The sequence below is a fragment of the Protomyctophum bolini genome, assembly GCF_963924005.1.
Source record: "Protomyctophum bolini genome assembly, chromosome: 14".
Lineage (NCBI taxonomy): Eukaryota > Metazoa > Chordata > Actinopteri > Myctophiformes > Myctophidae > Protomyctophum > Protomyctophum bolini.
The window spans coordinates 830998-844053 of record NC_137875.1 but is presented as its reverse complement, the minus strand read 5'-3'; the positions used below and the strand labels follow the sequence as shown (position 1 = coordinate 844053).

Below are 13056 nucleotides of genomic sequence, written 5' to 3'. Positions count from 1 at the left end.
AGGCATTTATCAGACGCTCTTAATCCAGAGCGACTTACATTAAGCAAGAACAAAAAGCATGGGGAATACATCACATAAAAACATTTATCATGAAACATGCGTAAGCTAAGAAAGTAACAGTGGAATATCTATAATGAAACTATACATATAACTATACATATAAGCTATACATCTATACATCTATATAGTGAAGATAACGCAACGTTTCACTAGTAGAAGTTAAGAAATTGACCTGAAACACATTTGAAAACGTCTGTGTATAAATGACTACATTGGATCCACTGGAAATAAACTGTTACTTCTTTCTGGACTTACTTTGGACTTTAATGGTCTGAACAGTAATAGTTTGAGACGCACAATGCATTTATTATTTTATAAACTATTATATTCTTACAGTCTGCTGGTGTAGGATGGTCCTATCTACCATGACCTCATACTATAGGAGGTTCCCGGTTCGATCCCTGAGGTCTCCCCCAGAGTTAGTGTGGAAGTGTCCTTGAGCAAGACTCTGAACCCCTGATTGCTCCTGATGTGCAGGTTGGTGCCTTTTTATCTTATTAATATAATATTCTACTGTAGATGGATGGTCCTATCTCTATCATTAATATAATATTCTACTGTAGATGGATGGTCCTATCTCTATCATTAATATAATATTCTACTGTAGATGGATGGTCCTATCTCTATCATTAATATAATATTCTACTGTAGATGGATGGTCCTATCTCTATCATTAATATAATATTCTACTGTAGATGGATGGTCCTATCTCTAACATTAATATAATATTCCTACAGACTGTAGATGGATGGTCCTATCTCTAACATTAATATAATATTCTACTGTAGATGGATGGTCCTATCTCTATCATTAATATAATATTCTACTGTAGATGGATGGTCCTATCTCTAACATTAATATAATATTCCTACAGACTGTAGATGGATGGTCCTATCTCTATCATTAATATAATATTCTACTGTAGATGGATGGTCCTATCTCTATCATTAATATAATATTCTACTGTAGATGGATGGTCCTATCTCTATCATTAATATAATATTCTACTGTAGATGGATGGTCCTATCTCTAACATTAATATAATATTCTACTGTAGATGGATGGTCCTATCTCTAACATTAATATAATATTCTACTGTAGATGGATGGTCCTATCTCTATCATTAATATAATATTCTACTGTAGATGGATGGTCCTATCTCTAACATTAATATAATATTCTACTGTAGATGGATGGTCCTATCTCTATCATTAATATAATATTCTACTGTAGATGGATGGTCCTATCTCTAACATTAATATAATATTCTACTGTAGATGGATGGTCCTATCTCTAACATTAATATAATATTCTACTGTAGATGGATGGTCCTATCTCTATCATTAATATAATATTCTACTGTAGATGGATGGTCCTATCTCTATCATTAATATAATATTCTACTGTAGATGGATGGTCCTATCTCTATCATTAATATAATATTCTACTGTAGATGGATGGTCCTATCTCTATCATTAATATAATATTCTACTGTAGATGGATGGTCCTATCTCTACCATTAATATAATATTCTACTGTAGATGGATGGTCCTATCTCTATCATTAATATAATATTCTACTGTAGATGGATGGTCCTATCTCTATCATTAATATAATATTCTACTGTAGATGGATGGTCCTATCTCTAACATTAATATAATATTCTACTGTAGATGGATGGTCCTATCTCTATCATTAATATAATATTCTACTGTAGATGGATGGTCCTATCTCTAACATTAATATAATATTCTACTGTAGATGGATGGTCCTATCTCTAACATTAATATAATATTCTACTGTAGATGGATGGTCCTATCTCTATCATTAATATAATATTCTACTGTAGATGGATGGTCCTATCTCTAACATTAATATAATATTCTACTGTAGATGGATGGTCCTATCTCTAACATTAATATAATATTCCTACAGACTGTAGATGGATGGTCCTATCTCTAACATTAATATAATATTCTACTGTAGATGGATGGTCCTATCTCTAACATTAATATAATATTCTACTGTAGATGGATGGTCCTATCTCTATCATTAATATAATATTCTACTGTAGATGGATGGTCCTATCTCTACCATTAATATAATATTCTACTGTAGATGGATGGTCCTATCTCTATCATTAATATAATATTCTACTGTAGATGGATGGTCCTATCTCTATCATTAATATAATATTCTACTGTAGATGGATGGTCCTATCTCTAACATTAATATAATATTCCTACAGACTGTAGATGGATGGTCCTATCTCTAACATTAATATAATATTCTACTGTAGATGGATGGTCCTATCTCTAACATTAATATAATATTCTACTGTAGATGGATGGTCCTATCTCTAACATTAATATAATATTCTACTGTAGATGGATGGTCCTATCTCTATCATTAATATAATATTCTACTGTAGATGGATGGTCCTATCTCTATCATTAATATAATATTCTACTGTAGATGGATGGTCCTATCTCTATCATTAATATAATATTCTACTGTAGATGGATGGTCCTATCTCTATCATTAATATAATATTCTACTGTAGATGGATGGTCCTATCTCTATCATTAATATAATATTCTACTGTAGATGGATGGTCCTATCTCTACCATTAATATAATATTCTACTGTAGATGGATGGTCCTATCTCTATCATTAATATAATATTCTACTGTAGATGGATGGTCCTATCTCTAACATTAATATAATATTCCTACAGACTGTAGATGGATGGTCCTATCTCTAACATTAATATAATATTCTACTGTAGATGGATGGTCCTATCTCTATCATTAATATAATATTCTACTGTAGATGGATGGTCCTATCTCTAACATTAATATAATATTCTACTGTAGATGGATGGTCCTATCTCTATCATTAATATAATATTCTACTGTAGATGGATGGTCCTATCTCTACCATTAATATAATATTCTACTGTAGATGGATGGTCCTATCTCTATCATTAATATAATATTCTACTGTAGATGGATGGTCCTATCTCTATCATTAATATAATATTCTACTGTAGATGGATGGTCCTATCTCTATCATTAATATAATATTCTACTGTAGATGGATGGTCCTATCTCTATCATTAATATAATATTCTACTGTAGATGGATGGTCCTATCTCTATCATTAATATAATATTCTACTGTAGATGGATGGTCCTATCTCTAACATTAATATAATATTCTACTGTAGATGGATGGTCCTATCTCTATCATTAATATAATATTCTACTGTAGATGGATGGTCCTATCTCTAACATTAATATAATATTCTACTGTAGATGGATGGTCCTATCTCTAACATTAATATAATATTCCTACAGACTGTAGATGGATGGTCCTATCTCTAACATTAATATAATATTCTACTGTAGATGGATGGTCCTATCTCTAACATTAATATAATATTCTACTGTAGATGGATGGTCCTATCTCTAACATTAATATAATATTCTACTGTAGATGGATGGTCCTATCTCTATCATTAATATAATATTCTACTGTAGATGGATGGTCCTATCTCTATCATTAATATAATATTCTACTGTAGATGGATGGTCCTATCTCTAACATTAATATAATATTCTACTGTAGATGGATGGTCCTATCTCTATCATTAATATAATATTCTACTGTAGATGGATGGTCCTATCTCTATCATTAATATAATATTCTACTGTAGATGGATGGTCCTATCTCTATCATTAATATAATATTCTACTGTAGATGGATGGTCCTATCTCTAACATTAATATAATATTCTACTGTAGATGGATGGTCCTATCTCTAACATTAATATAATATTCTACTGTAGATGGATGGTCCTATCTCTAACATTAATATAATATTCTACTGTAGATGGATGGTCCTATCTCTAACATTAATATAATATTCTACTGTAGATGGATGGTCCTATCTCTAACATTAATATAATATTCTTACAGACTGTAGGTGTAGGATGGTCCTATCTCTTGCAGACATGTCGTTCTGCAGTTGTTTCTTGGTTTTCTCAGCGTTGCAGAGCTGCTGTTTCACCTGCTTCTCCTCTTCCCTCATCACTGAGATCTGAGAACCCAACATAAAGCTTATTGATACCGGGTACTGGATAAGCCCAAAGCTTATGGATACCGGGTACTGGATAAGCCCAAAGCTTATCGATACCGGGTACTGGATAAGCCCAAAGCTTATGGATACCGGGTACTGGATAAGCCCAAAGCTTATCGATACCGGGTACTGGATAAGCCCAAAGCTTATGGATACCGGGTACTGGATAAGCCCAAAGCTTATCGATACCGGGTACTGGATAAGCCCAAAGCTTATCGATACCGGGTACTGGATAAGCCCAAAGCTTATTGATACCGGGTACTGGATAAGCCCAAAGCTTATCGATACCGGGTACTGGATAAGCCCAAAGCTTATGGATACCGGGTACTGGATAAGCCCAAAGCTTATTGATACCGGGTACTGGATAAGCCCAAAGCTTATCGATACCGGGTACTGGATAAGCCCAAAGCTTATGGATACCGGGTACTGGATAAGCCCAAAGCTTATTGATACCGGGTACTGGATAAGCCCAAAGCTTATCGATACCGGGTACTGGATAAGCCCAAAGCTTATGGATACCGGGTACTGGATAAGCCCAAAGCTTATGGATACCGGGTACTGGATAAGCTTGGTATCAGGGTATCGGGTATCAGGTCTTACCTCTTTCTGCACCTGGAGGATCTGTTTCTTGGAGTCGGTGAGCTTCTCTCGGAGGTCGGAGACGAGGTCATCTTTCCTCTGGAGGTCAAGGGTCAAGGTCTTCACTCTGTCCGCATCCTGGACTGAAGTCTGCTTCAGCCTGGAGATGTCTGGGGGGGGGGGGGGGGGGGGGGGGCCCAACATAGGGACGTCAGGTTAAAGTGTTTGGTCAACATGTCAATACAAAGACTAAACATGGTCCACATGTCAATACAAAGACATTCATGTCGTAGCATTGAGACTAGCTGTGACTCTGTCCATGGTGCTGAATTCATGTTATATAGCATTGAGACTAGCTGTGACTCTGTCCATGGTGCTGAATTAATGTTATATAGCATTGAGACTAGCTGTGACTCTGTCCATGGTGCTGAATTAATGTTGTAGCATTGAGACTAGCTGTGACTCTGTCCATGGTGCTGAATTAATGTTGTAGCATTGAGACTAGCTGTGACTCTGTCCATGGTGCTGAATTCATGTTGTAGCATTGAGACTAGCTGTGACTCTGCCCATGGTGCTGAATTCATGTTGTAGCATTGAGACTAGCTGTGACTCTGTCCATGGTGCTGAATTCATGTTGTAGCATTGAGACTAGCTGTGACTCTGTCCATGGTGCTGAATTCATGTTGTAGCATTGAGACTAGCTGTGACTCTGTCCATGGTGCTGAATTCATGTTGTAGCATTGAGACTAGCTGTGACTCTGTCCATGGTGCTGAATTAATGTTGTAGCATTGAGACTAGCTGTGACTCTGTCCATGGTGCTGAATTAATGTTGTAGCATTGAGACTAGCTGTGACTCTGCCCATGGTGCTGAATTCATGTTGTAGCATTGAGACTAGCTGTGACTCTGTCCATGGTGCTGAAGTCATGTTGTAGCATTGAGACTAGCTGTGACTCTGTCCATAGTTCTGAATTAATGTTGTAGCATTGAGACTAGCTGTGACTCTGTCCATGGTGCTGAAGTCATGTTGTAGCATTGAGACTAGCTGTGACTCTGTCCATAGTTCTGAATTAATGTTGTAGCATTGAGACTAGCTGTGACTCTGTCCATGGTGCTGAAGTCATGTTGTAGCATTGAGACTAGCTGTGACTCTGTCCATAGTTCTGAATTAATGTTGTAGCATTGAGACTAGCTGTGACTCTGTCCATGGTGCTGAAGTCATGTTGTAGCATTGAGACTAGCTGTGACTCTGTCCATGGTGCTGAAGTCATGTTGTAGCATTGAGACTAGCTGTGACTGTCCATGGTGCTGAAGTCATGTTGTAGCATTGAGACTAGCTGTGACAGCCTCCAGGAAGAAACCCTAAATACAAAGTTAATACACCATTGCACATTAAAAAGGACTCCAGGGTGTCTAATGAAGTACTGTCACCTCATAGACACATACAGTAGACTCCAGGGTGTCTAATGAAGTACTGTCACCTCATAGACACATACAGTAGACTCCAGGGTGTCTAATGAAGTACTGTCACCTCATAGACACATACAGTAGACTCCAGGGTGTCTAATGAAGTACTGTCACCTCATAGACATACAGTAGACTCCAGGGTGTCTAATGAAGTACTGTCACCTCATAGACACATACAGTAGACTCCAGGGTGTCTAATGAAGTACTGTCACCTCATAGACACATACAGTAGACTCCAGGGTGTCTAATGAAGTACTGTCACCTCATAGACACATGAAACACTGGAAAATACAAACATTGTGGCACTGCATCTTTAAGACTAATACCAACTATATAAAACCATAATAACCTTGTACAGAATAATAATAATAATAATAATAATAACCTTGTACAGAATAATAATAATAATAACCTTGTACAGAATAATAATAATATTAATAATAATAATAATAACCTTGTACAGAATAATAATAATAATAATAATAATAATAACCTTGTACAGAATAATAATAATAATAATAATAATAATATTAATAACCTTGTACAGAGGCAGCTAGCTGACGGTTAGCCGCCGCGGCCACGTCTTCGGTTTCCCCTTTTGTTTTGGAGGACAGTTCCCGCTCTTCTTCCAACTCGGCGACCTTTGCCCTCAGGGTCTCTGCCTCGGCACGGAGGTCAGAGTTCAACGCCGCGAGGCTGTGCAGGGCAGCATTCTCTGCTTCCTGTTTGAGATGATCGGCTTCCTGTTGAGCGCCGAGCTTCTGTCGTAGCTCCTCTAGGTGCCTCTGTGATGTCACTTCCTGTCGTGCCAGTTTGGATGCGAGATCTTCCACTTCATGTTCGCGGGTCAGGAGTTGTTCTGTGAGCGCCTGGACACACACACACACACACTCACACACACACACACACACACACACACACACACACACACAGGTAATGAATCAGTGGTAATGAATCTTCTACAGAGTCTTAATGAGAGGAATCAGTCGCGGCGACGGAGAACGTTCATCCACGCAGACTTACCTCCAGAGTTTGATCTTTCTCCTGAAGAGCGTCTCCCAGCTGCTCTGAGGTCTGTGTCTGCTGCTCTGAGGTCTGCGTCTGCTGCTCTGAGGTCTGCGTCTGCTGCTCTGAGGTCTGCTGCTCTGAGGTCTGCGTCTGCTGCTCTGAGGTCTGCGTCTGCTGCTCTGAGGTCTGCGTCTGCTGCTCCAAGGTCTGCGTCTGCTGCTCCAAGGTCTGCGTCTGCTGCTCTGAGGTCTGCGTCTGCTGCTCTGAGGTCTGCTCTGAGGTCTGCTGGAGCTGGGCTAGCTGCTGGTTAGCGTGCGCCAACCGCTGCTCCAGGGTCTGTTGTCACGAGGAGAAAGAAATAAAGAGGTATGGTTTACTTTATTAATGTAATGGACCTCCAGACCTCGGCTATGAGAACAGACCTCTCCACTGTTATGAGGAGATAACAGACCTACTGTTATGAGGAGATAACAGACCTCTCCACTGATATGAGGAGATAACAGACCTCTCCACTATTATGAGGAGATCACAGACCTCTCCACTGATATGAGGAGATCACAGACCTCTCCACTGATATGAGGAGATAACAGACCTCTCCACTGTTATGAGGAGATAACAGACCTCTCCACTTTTATGAGGAGATCACAGACCTCTCCACTGATATGAGGAGATAACAGACCTACTGTTATGAGGAGATAACAGACCTCTCCACTGATATGAGGAGATAACAGACCTCTCCACTGATATGAGGAGATAACAGACCTCTCCACTGATATGAGGAGATAATGACCCTGTGAGGAGAAAATACAACATAAACTGAAACTGTACCTCTCTGTGTGACAGAGCCTCCTCGTCCCTGGCTCTCCTCTCCTCGTCCCTGGCTCTCCTCTCCTCGTCCCTGGCTCTCCTCTCCTCCTCCAGGGAACACAGAGCCTCGTCCCTGGCTCTCCTCTCCTCCTCCAGGGAACACAGAGCCTCGTCCCTGGCTCTCCTCTCCTCATCCCTGGCTCTCCTCTCCTGCTCCCTGGCTCTCCTCTCCTCCTCCAGGGAACACAGAGCCTGCTCCCTGGCTCTCCTCTCCTGCTCCCTGGCTCTCCTCTCCTGTTCCAGGGCAGAAAGCGCCTCCTCCTTCCCCGCGGTCTGGTACTGAAGCGCCACCAGCACCTCCTCCCTGGCTCTCCTCTCCTCCTGGAGGGCTGAAAGCACCTCCTGATCCTGTTAACACATTTTGTACATAATACGTCCTGAAACGTCAAGGATTGGAACCGAGAGGTGCCTTAGACGTCTGTGGACGTCCTAGCGACGTCCAAACGACGCGGGGCATTTCGCTTTTCGCTTGCCGTATGCTAACGCTCTGTGAAACTATTAGCTTGTCATTGACTCCCATGTTAGCGCGGCGGAAAGAATGACTCGTATCTCCTCATCCAGGGCGCTCTCCGTGGTGATGAATGGATCGATATGCTGGCGCTGCGTTTCTGCTCCTCATCCGGCTCTCCCGCAAAATATGAACTCTTTTTGGAGCGTATATAAATATATTAAGATGATCGGAGATTGTGATGGCACTTTGTCAGTCAACTTTTTTAAGAAAGTATTTCCGGTTCATGGCTTTCAAAATAGAAGCGATCACTACTCTGGCGATTACTCTGGCGCAAGCAGCGCCTTTATTTTGATGCAGTTCCGGTACTAAATGTGTTAAGGGGAGAGAGAGAGAGTGTGTGATCTACTTTTGAATTCAAGGAAGCCATGCAAGGCACCAACCAGCACATCGGGAGCAATTTGGGTGTTCAGTTCAGTCTTGCCCAAGGACACTTCGACGTGTAGCCAGGAGTAGAGGAGCCGGGATTCGAACCGCCGACCCATGAACGATCATTGGAAGACCTGCTCTACCTCCTGAGCCACAGTCGCCCCGGTGACCTCTGGCCTGGTCTAATGTTTACCTGGTGTCCTCTGGTCTGGACCTTGTCCTGGGAGGTGGTCTGGTCCTGGTGCTGGGAGGTGGTCTGGTCCTGGTGCTGGGAGGTGGTCTGGTCCTGGTGCTGGGAGGTGGTCCTCATGGTACCTTCAGAGGGCTCCTCGTTGCCCTCACCCTTCTTCAGAGGAGGTTGTCCATCCTGGTCCGTCTGGACATCCAGAGGACGCTTCAGGGAATCCGACGGCAGTGAGACAGAGTCCTGAGAGACAGACAGACAGACAGACAGACAGTCGTATAGAAATCCATTTGAAAATACTATTTCTTTTATTATTATTATTTTATTTTAATTTTATTTTTTGTTCATTAGTACTTTCAAAACTAGTTTACTAATTACTTTTACTGTCTTGTACTGTCTGTCTTTGTTTTATTTGTCTTGTTCTGGCCTTGATTGGGGGGGAGGGGGGGATATTTACATGTCGGATACAACAAAATGTACACATATGTTTTTTCATTTATTCAACAATAAAAATCAAAATAAAGTGTTAAAAAAAAAAAAAAAATCCATTTGAAAACACTGGGAGAAAGAGAGAGGACAAACGACTAAACACCAGCCCTGATGGCCGCTGAGCCAATCACCCAATGCTTGCCTTTCAGGCTTCCTTTGTATCCTACTCGTCTCTTAGAAAACGCTTCTGATTGTGCGGAGACACACACACACACACACACACACACACACACACACACACACACACACACCAAACGGCGGTGAAAAGTTGACGCGTCCATTCACTGACTGATTCATAAACGGCTTGGAGTCAGTGTTACTTCCATGTTGCGTATAGCGCTGTCAGATCGTTGGTATCTTTACCGTTCATGGTGTGTGCTCTGCGGGCAGCAGCAGCTGTAGGCTATTGTGTCACGATCGCGCTATAATGAAACCAAACGCTACACGCGGTGCCGGTACAGGATTATTATATGTCAAAATATGTCAAAAACGAAAAGATGAGGTTATTATCCAGGTAAAGTAGTGGCCTAATGCCTAACATGTCTCTCTGCATGTTTAACTACGTTTTCCACAGTTTTCTATTAGAAAAGACATGAGCCTAACCCTTTTCTTTCATCATAGTATCGTTGTTGATAATGATATATAACAAAAATAGGCCTATAGCAGCGGGTAGCCTATTTTTAAGGGCCAGTCAACTGTCTCCCATGAGAACGTTAGCTTTTGGTACGACCAGTAAGACGCGCAAACGCGGGAAGCGAACGCAGCTGAGACCCTGCAGATCATGTCTGTCTGTCTGTGTGTCTGTCCCGCTGTTACTGTATATGTGGACCTGGCCCCTTTTGTGCCCATATATGGAGCTGAGTGATTTGTTTGTGATTGATGCAACACACTCACATATTTGGACGTACACTCCATATTTGGACGTATAGCGGGACAGACAGACGTGATCTGCTAGGTCTCATAGTAAGTGCTCACTGCGTTCGCAATGACCCCACGGATTCTCCTTTAAATATGGCGACGGTGGCGTTCTACGAGCCACCAGATGGCGCTGGTGTAATGGTCTTGCAGGTCTGTTCAGGTTGTGGAGTTGGGTTAGATGGTCTTACAGATCTGTTCAGGTTGTGGACGAGGTTCTTGAAGATCTGCATTCTTCCTTCTGCTCTGTCCTCCAACATGTCTCTCTCCTGAAGCAGACGCTCACTGGACACACACACACACACACACACACACACATTTAGTATTTTAAATACATTATATAGTGTATAATATTAGTATTATATATATATATTATTTATTAACCCATTCTGGCCGGGAACACATTTCGGTGTTAGCATCATGTTATGCTTTAGCTATTGAAAAACAGCAGATCTACAAGCTCGTAGCGCGCCACCGAGTGGCGCGCTACGAGCTTGTAGGTCTGCTATTTTTGAAAAATCGAAGAGCGACTGACATTTTTAGAATCTGATCTCAGGTCAGAATGGGTTCATCAGACCAGTGTGTGTCCAGTGGAAACCTCGTATGAATCTGATCTCAGGTCAGAATGTGGTTAATCAGACCAGTGTGTCCCCAGTGGAAACCTCGTATGAATCTGATCTCAGGTCAGAATGGGTTAAACATACCTAAAGTCTCGCTGCATCTGGTCGATCAACTCGGTGAACTCTTTGGCCACTTCCTGTCTGATGCGAGTCTCAAACCGCAGCTCGTCTCCTCTCTCCTTCTGCACTTCCTCCTGGAGACGAGGCAGCAGCGCCCCCTGGCTCTGTGGAGGACACGATGCACACGGTGTTCACGCCACAACATCCCAATCGAGTGCGATGGGAAGCGAAGCGAGAAACCCCCCGTTTTAGAATGCGGTTCTTTGACGCGCATTAGGATTCCGATTCCAATGAGGCTTCACACCTGCCAAAACGAAGCGCACTTTCCGACAATGTGCAGCAGGATTCGTTTTAATCGCAGTAAAGCTTGTCTGGTGTGAATACGACCTAAAATGCGCTAACGGGCAATTATCGGCACTGTGTTTTGCCCGTAAACCTCAAGTTTAGCAGCATATACAGTTAATATACGGTAACATACAGGTGAGATGGTACAATTCGGCAGTTTACTGGAGTTTGTTGGAAAGTTTAACGGGAGTTTCCTGTAATTATACACATCCGTATTCCATGCTTTTTGATGACTGGACTGGATTCATCGCAGTAACGCTTTCTGGTGTGAACTTAGGCGACCTAAAATGACTGGACTGGATTATGACAGACTAGGGGCCGATTCATACTCCTATTTAACCGCTGTTTCGGCGCTGTAGTGCCGAAATGATTTCGGCTCGTCAGAAGTTTTCAGTAGCACCGAAGAGACGACTTCTGAAAGACCTGTGCCGCATTTACACGATTTTTCAAAAATAGCAGACCTACAAGCTCGTATGAGCTTGTAGGTGTGGGAGAGGTTCATTGAAAATAACGGACGCTAACAGCGTTCACAGACGGTGTGTGTTGGGCTTCACATAATGCTTAGTTAAAACACCAAAACGGGTTAGGGTTAGGGTACCTTCAACGACAGACTGACCCCGTGTTGACGCTTGGTGGCGCCCACATCGTCTTCTTCATCTTCGTGGTGGAAGGTGCTTCCCAGGGTCTGCTCTTCCTCACCTCCATCATCATCCTCCTGTAGAGAGAGGTCAGAGGTCAGAGTTACTCCGTTGAAGACTCTGTACGTTAAGTCTGTACGTCCTGTAATGCACGTAACGCCCACAGGGGGGCAGTGTTCCTTCAGACCAGGTTCTGGTCTCAGACCGGGCTCTAGACTGGGTTCTGGTTCTGCTCTCAGACAGGGCTCTAGACTGGGTTCTGGTTCTGGTCTCAGACAGGGCTCTAGACTGGGTTCTGGTTCTGGTCTCAGACAGGGCTCTAGACTGGGTTCTGGTCTCAGACAGGGCTCTAGACTGGGTTCTGGTTCTGGTCTCAGACAGGGCTCTAGACTGGGTTCTGGTTCTGGTCTCAGACAGGGCTCTAGACTGGGTTCTGGTTCTGGTCTCAGTCCGGGTTCTGGCGGTACCTCAACGGGGCTGGGCCGGGCCTGGGCTGAACCCCCCGGTCCCGGGGCCGGCACCCGATTGGTTGAATTGGTCTTACCTGCACGTCCTCCAGGCTGCTCTCCCAGCCAATCCCGGAGCTCCTCCTCTTCCTGGGGGCGTGGTCCAGCGGGTCGGGGAGCACCGCGGGAAGAGCTCTGCTCGCCAGCACCACCACCTGGACGGGGGCGGAGTCACGGTTAGCTAGAACAGCCAATTCCTCTCAGACACAAATTGACTTAACCCATTCTGACCGGGAACCCAGTTTGGTGTTAGCATTATGTTATGCTTTAGCTATTGAAAAATAGCAGATCTACAAGCTCATA

General features: G+C 42.6%; 1 protein-coding gene across 1 annotated transcript in view; it reads right to left on the bottom strand.

The window, feature by feature from the left end:
• The window catches only part of kif20ba (kinesin family member 20Ba), a 47258-nt gene that overhangs the window by 11644 nt on the left and 22558 nt on the right, over positions 1-13056 (bottom strand). Inside the window, exons 13-22 of the mRNA XM_080781739.1 lie at positions 12792-12908; positions 12208-12324; positions 11289-11428; positions 10776-10869; positions 9190-9423; positions 8081-8467; positions 7268-7588; positions 6783-7113; positions 4800-4948; positions 4038-4160 (exon numbers count right to left, since the gene is read on the bottom strand). Of these exons, the coding sequence (XP_080637865.1) occupies positions 4038-4160; positions 4800-4948; positions 6783-7113; positions 7268-7588; positions 8081-8467; positions 9190-9423; positions 10776-10869; positions 11289-11428; positions 12208-12324; positions 12792-12908 (2013 nt within the window). The remainder of the gene's footprint in view (positions 1-4037; positions 4161-4799; positions 4949-6782; positions 7114-7267; positions 7589-8080; positions 8468-9189; positions 9424-10775; positions 10870-11288; positions 11429-12207; positions 12325-12791; positions 12909-13056) is intronic.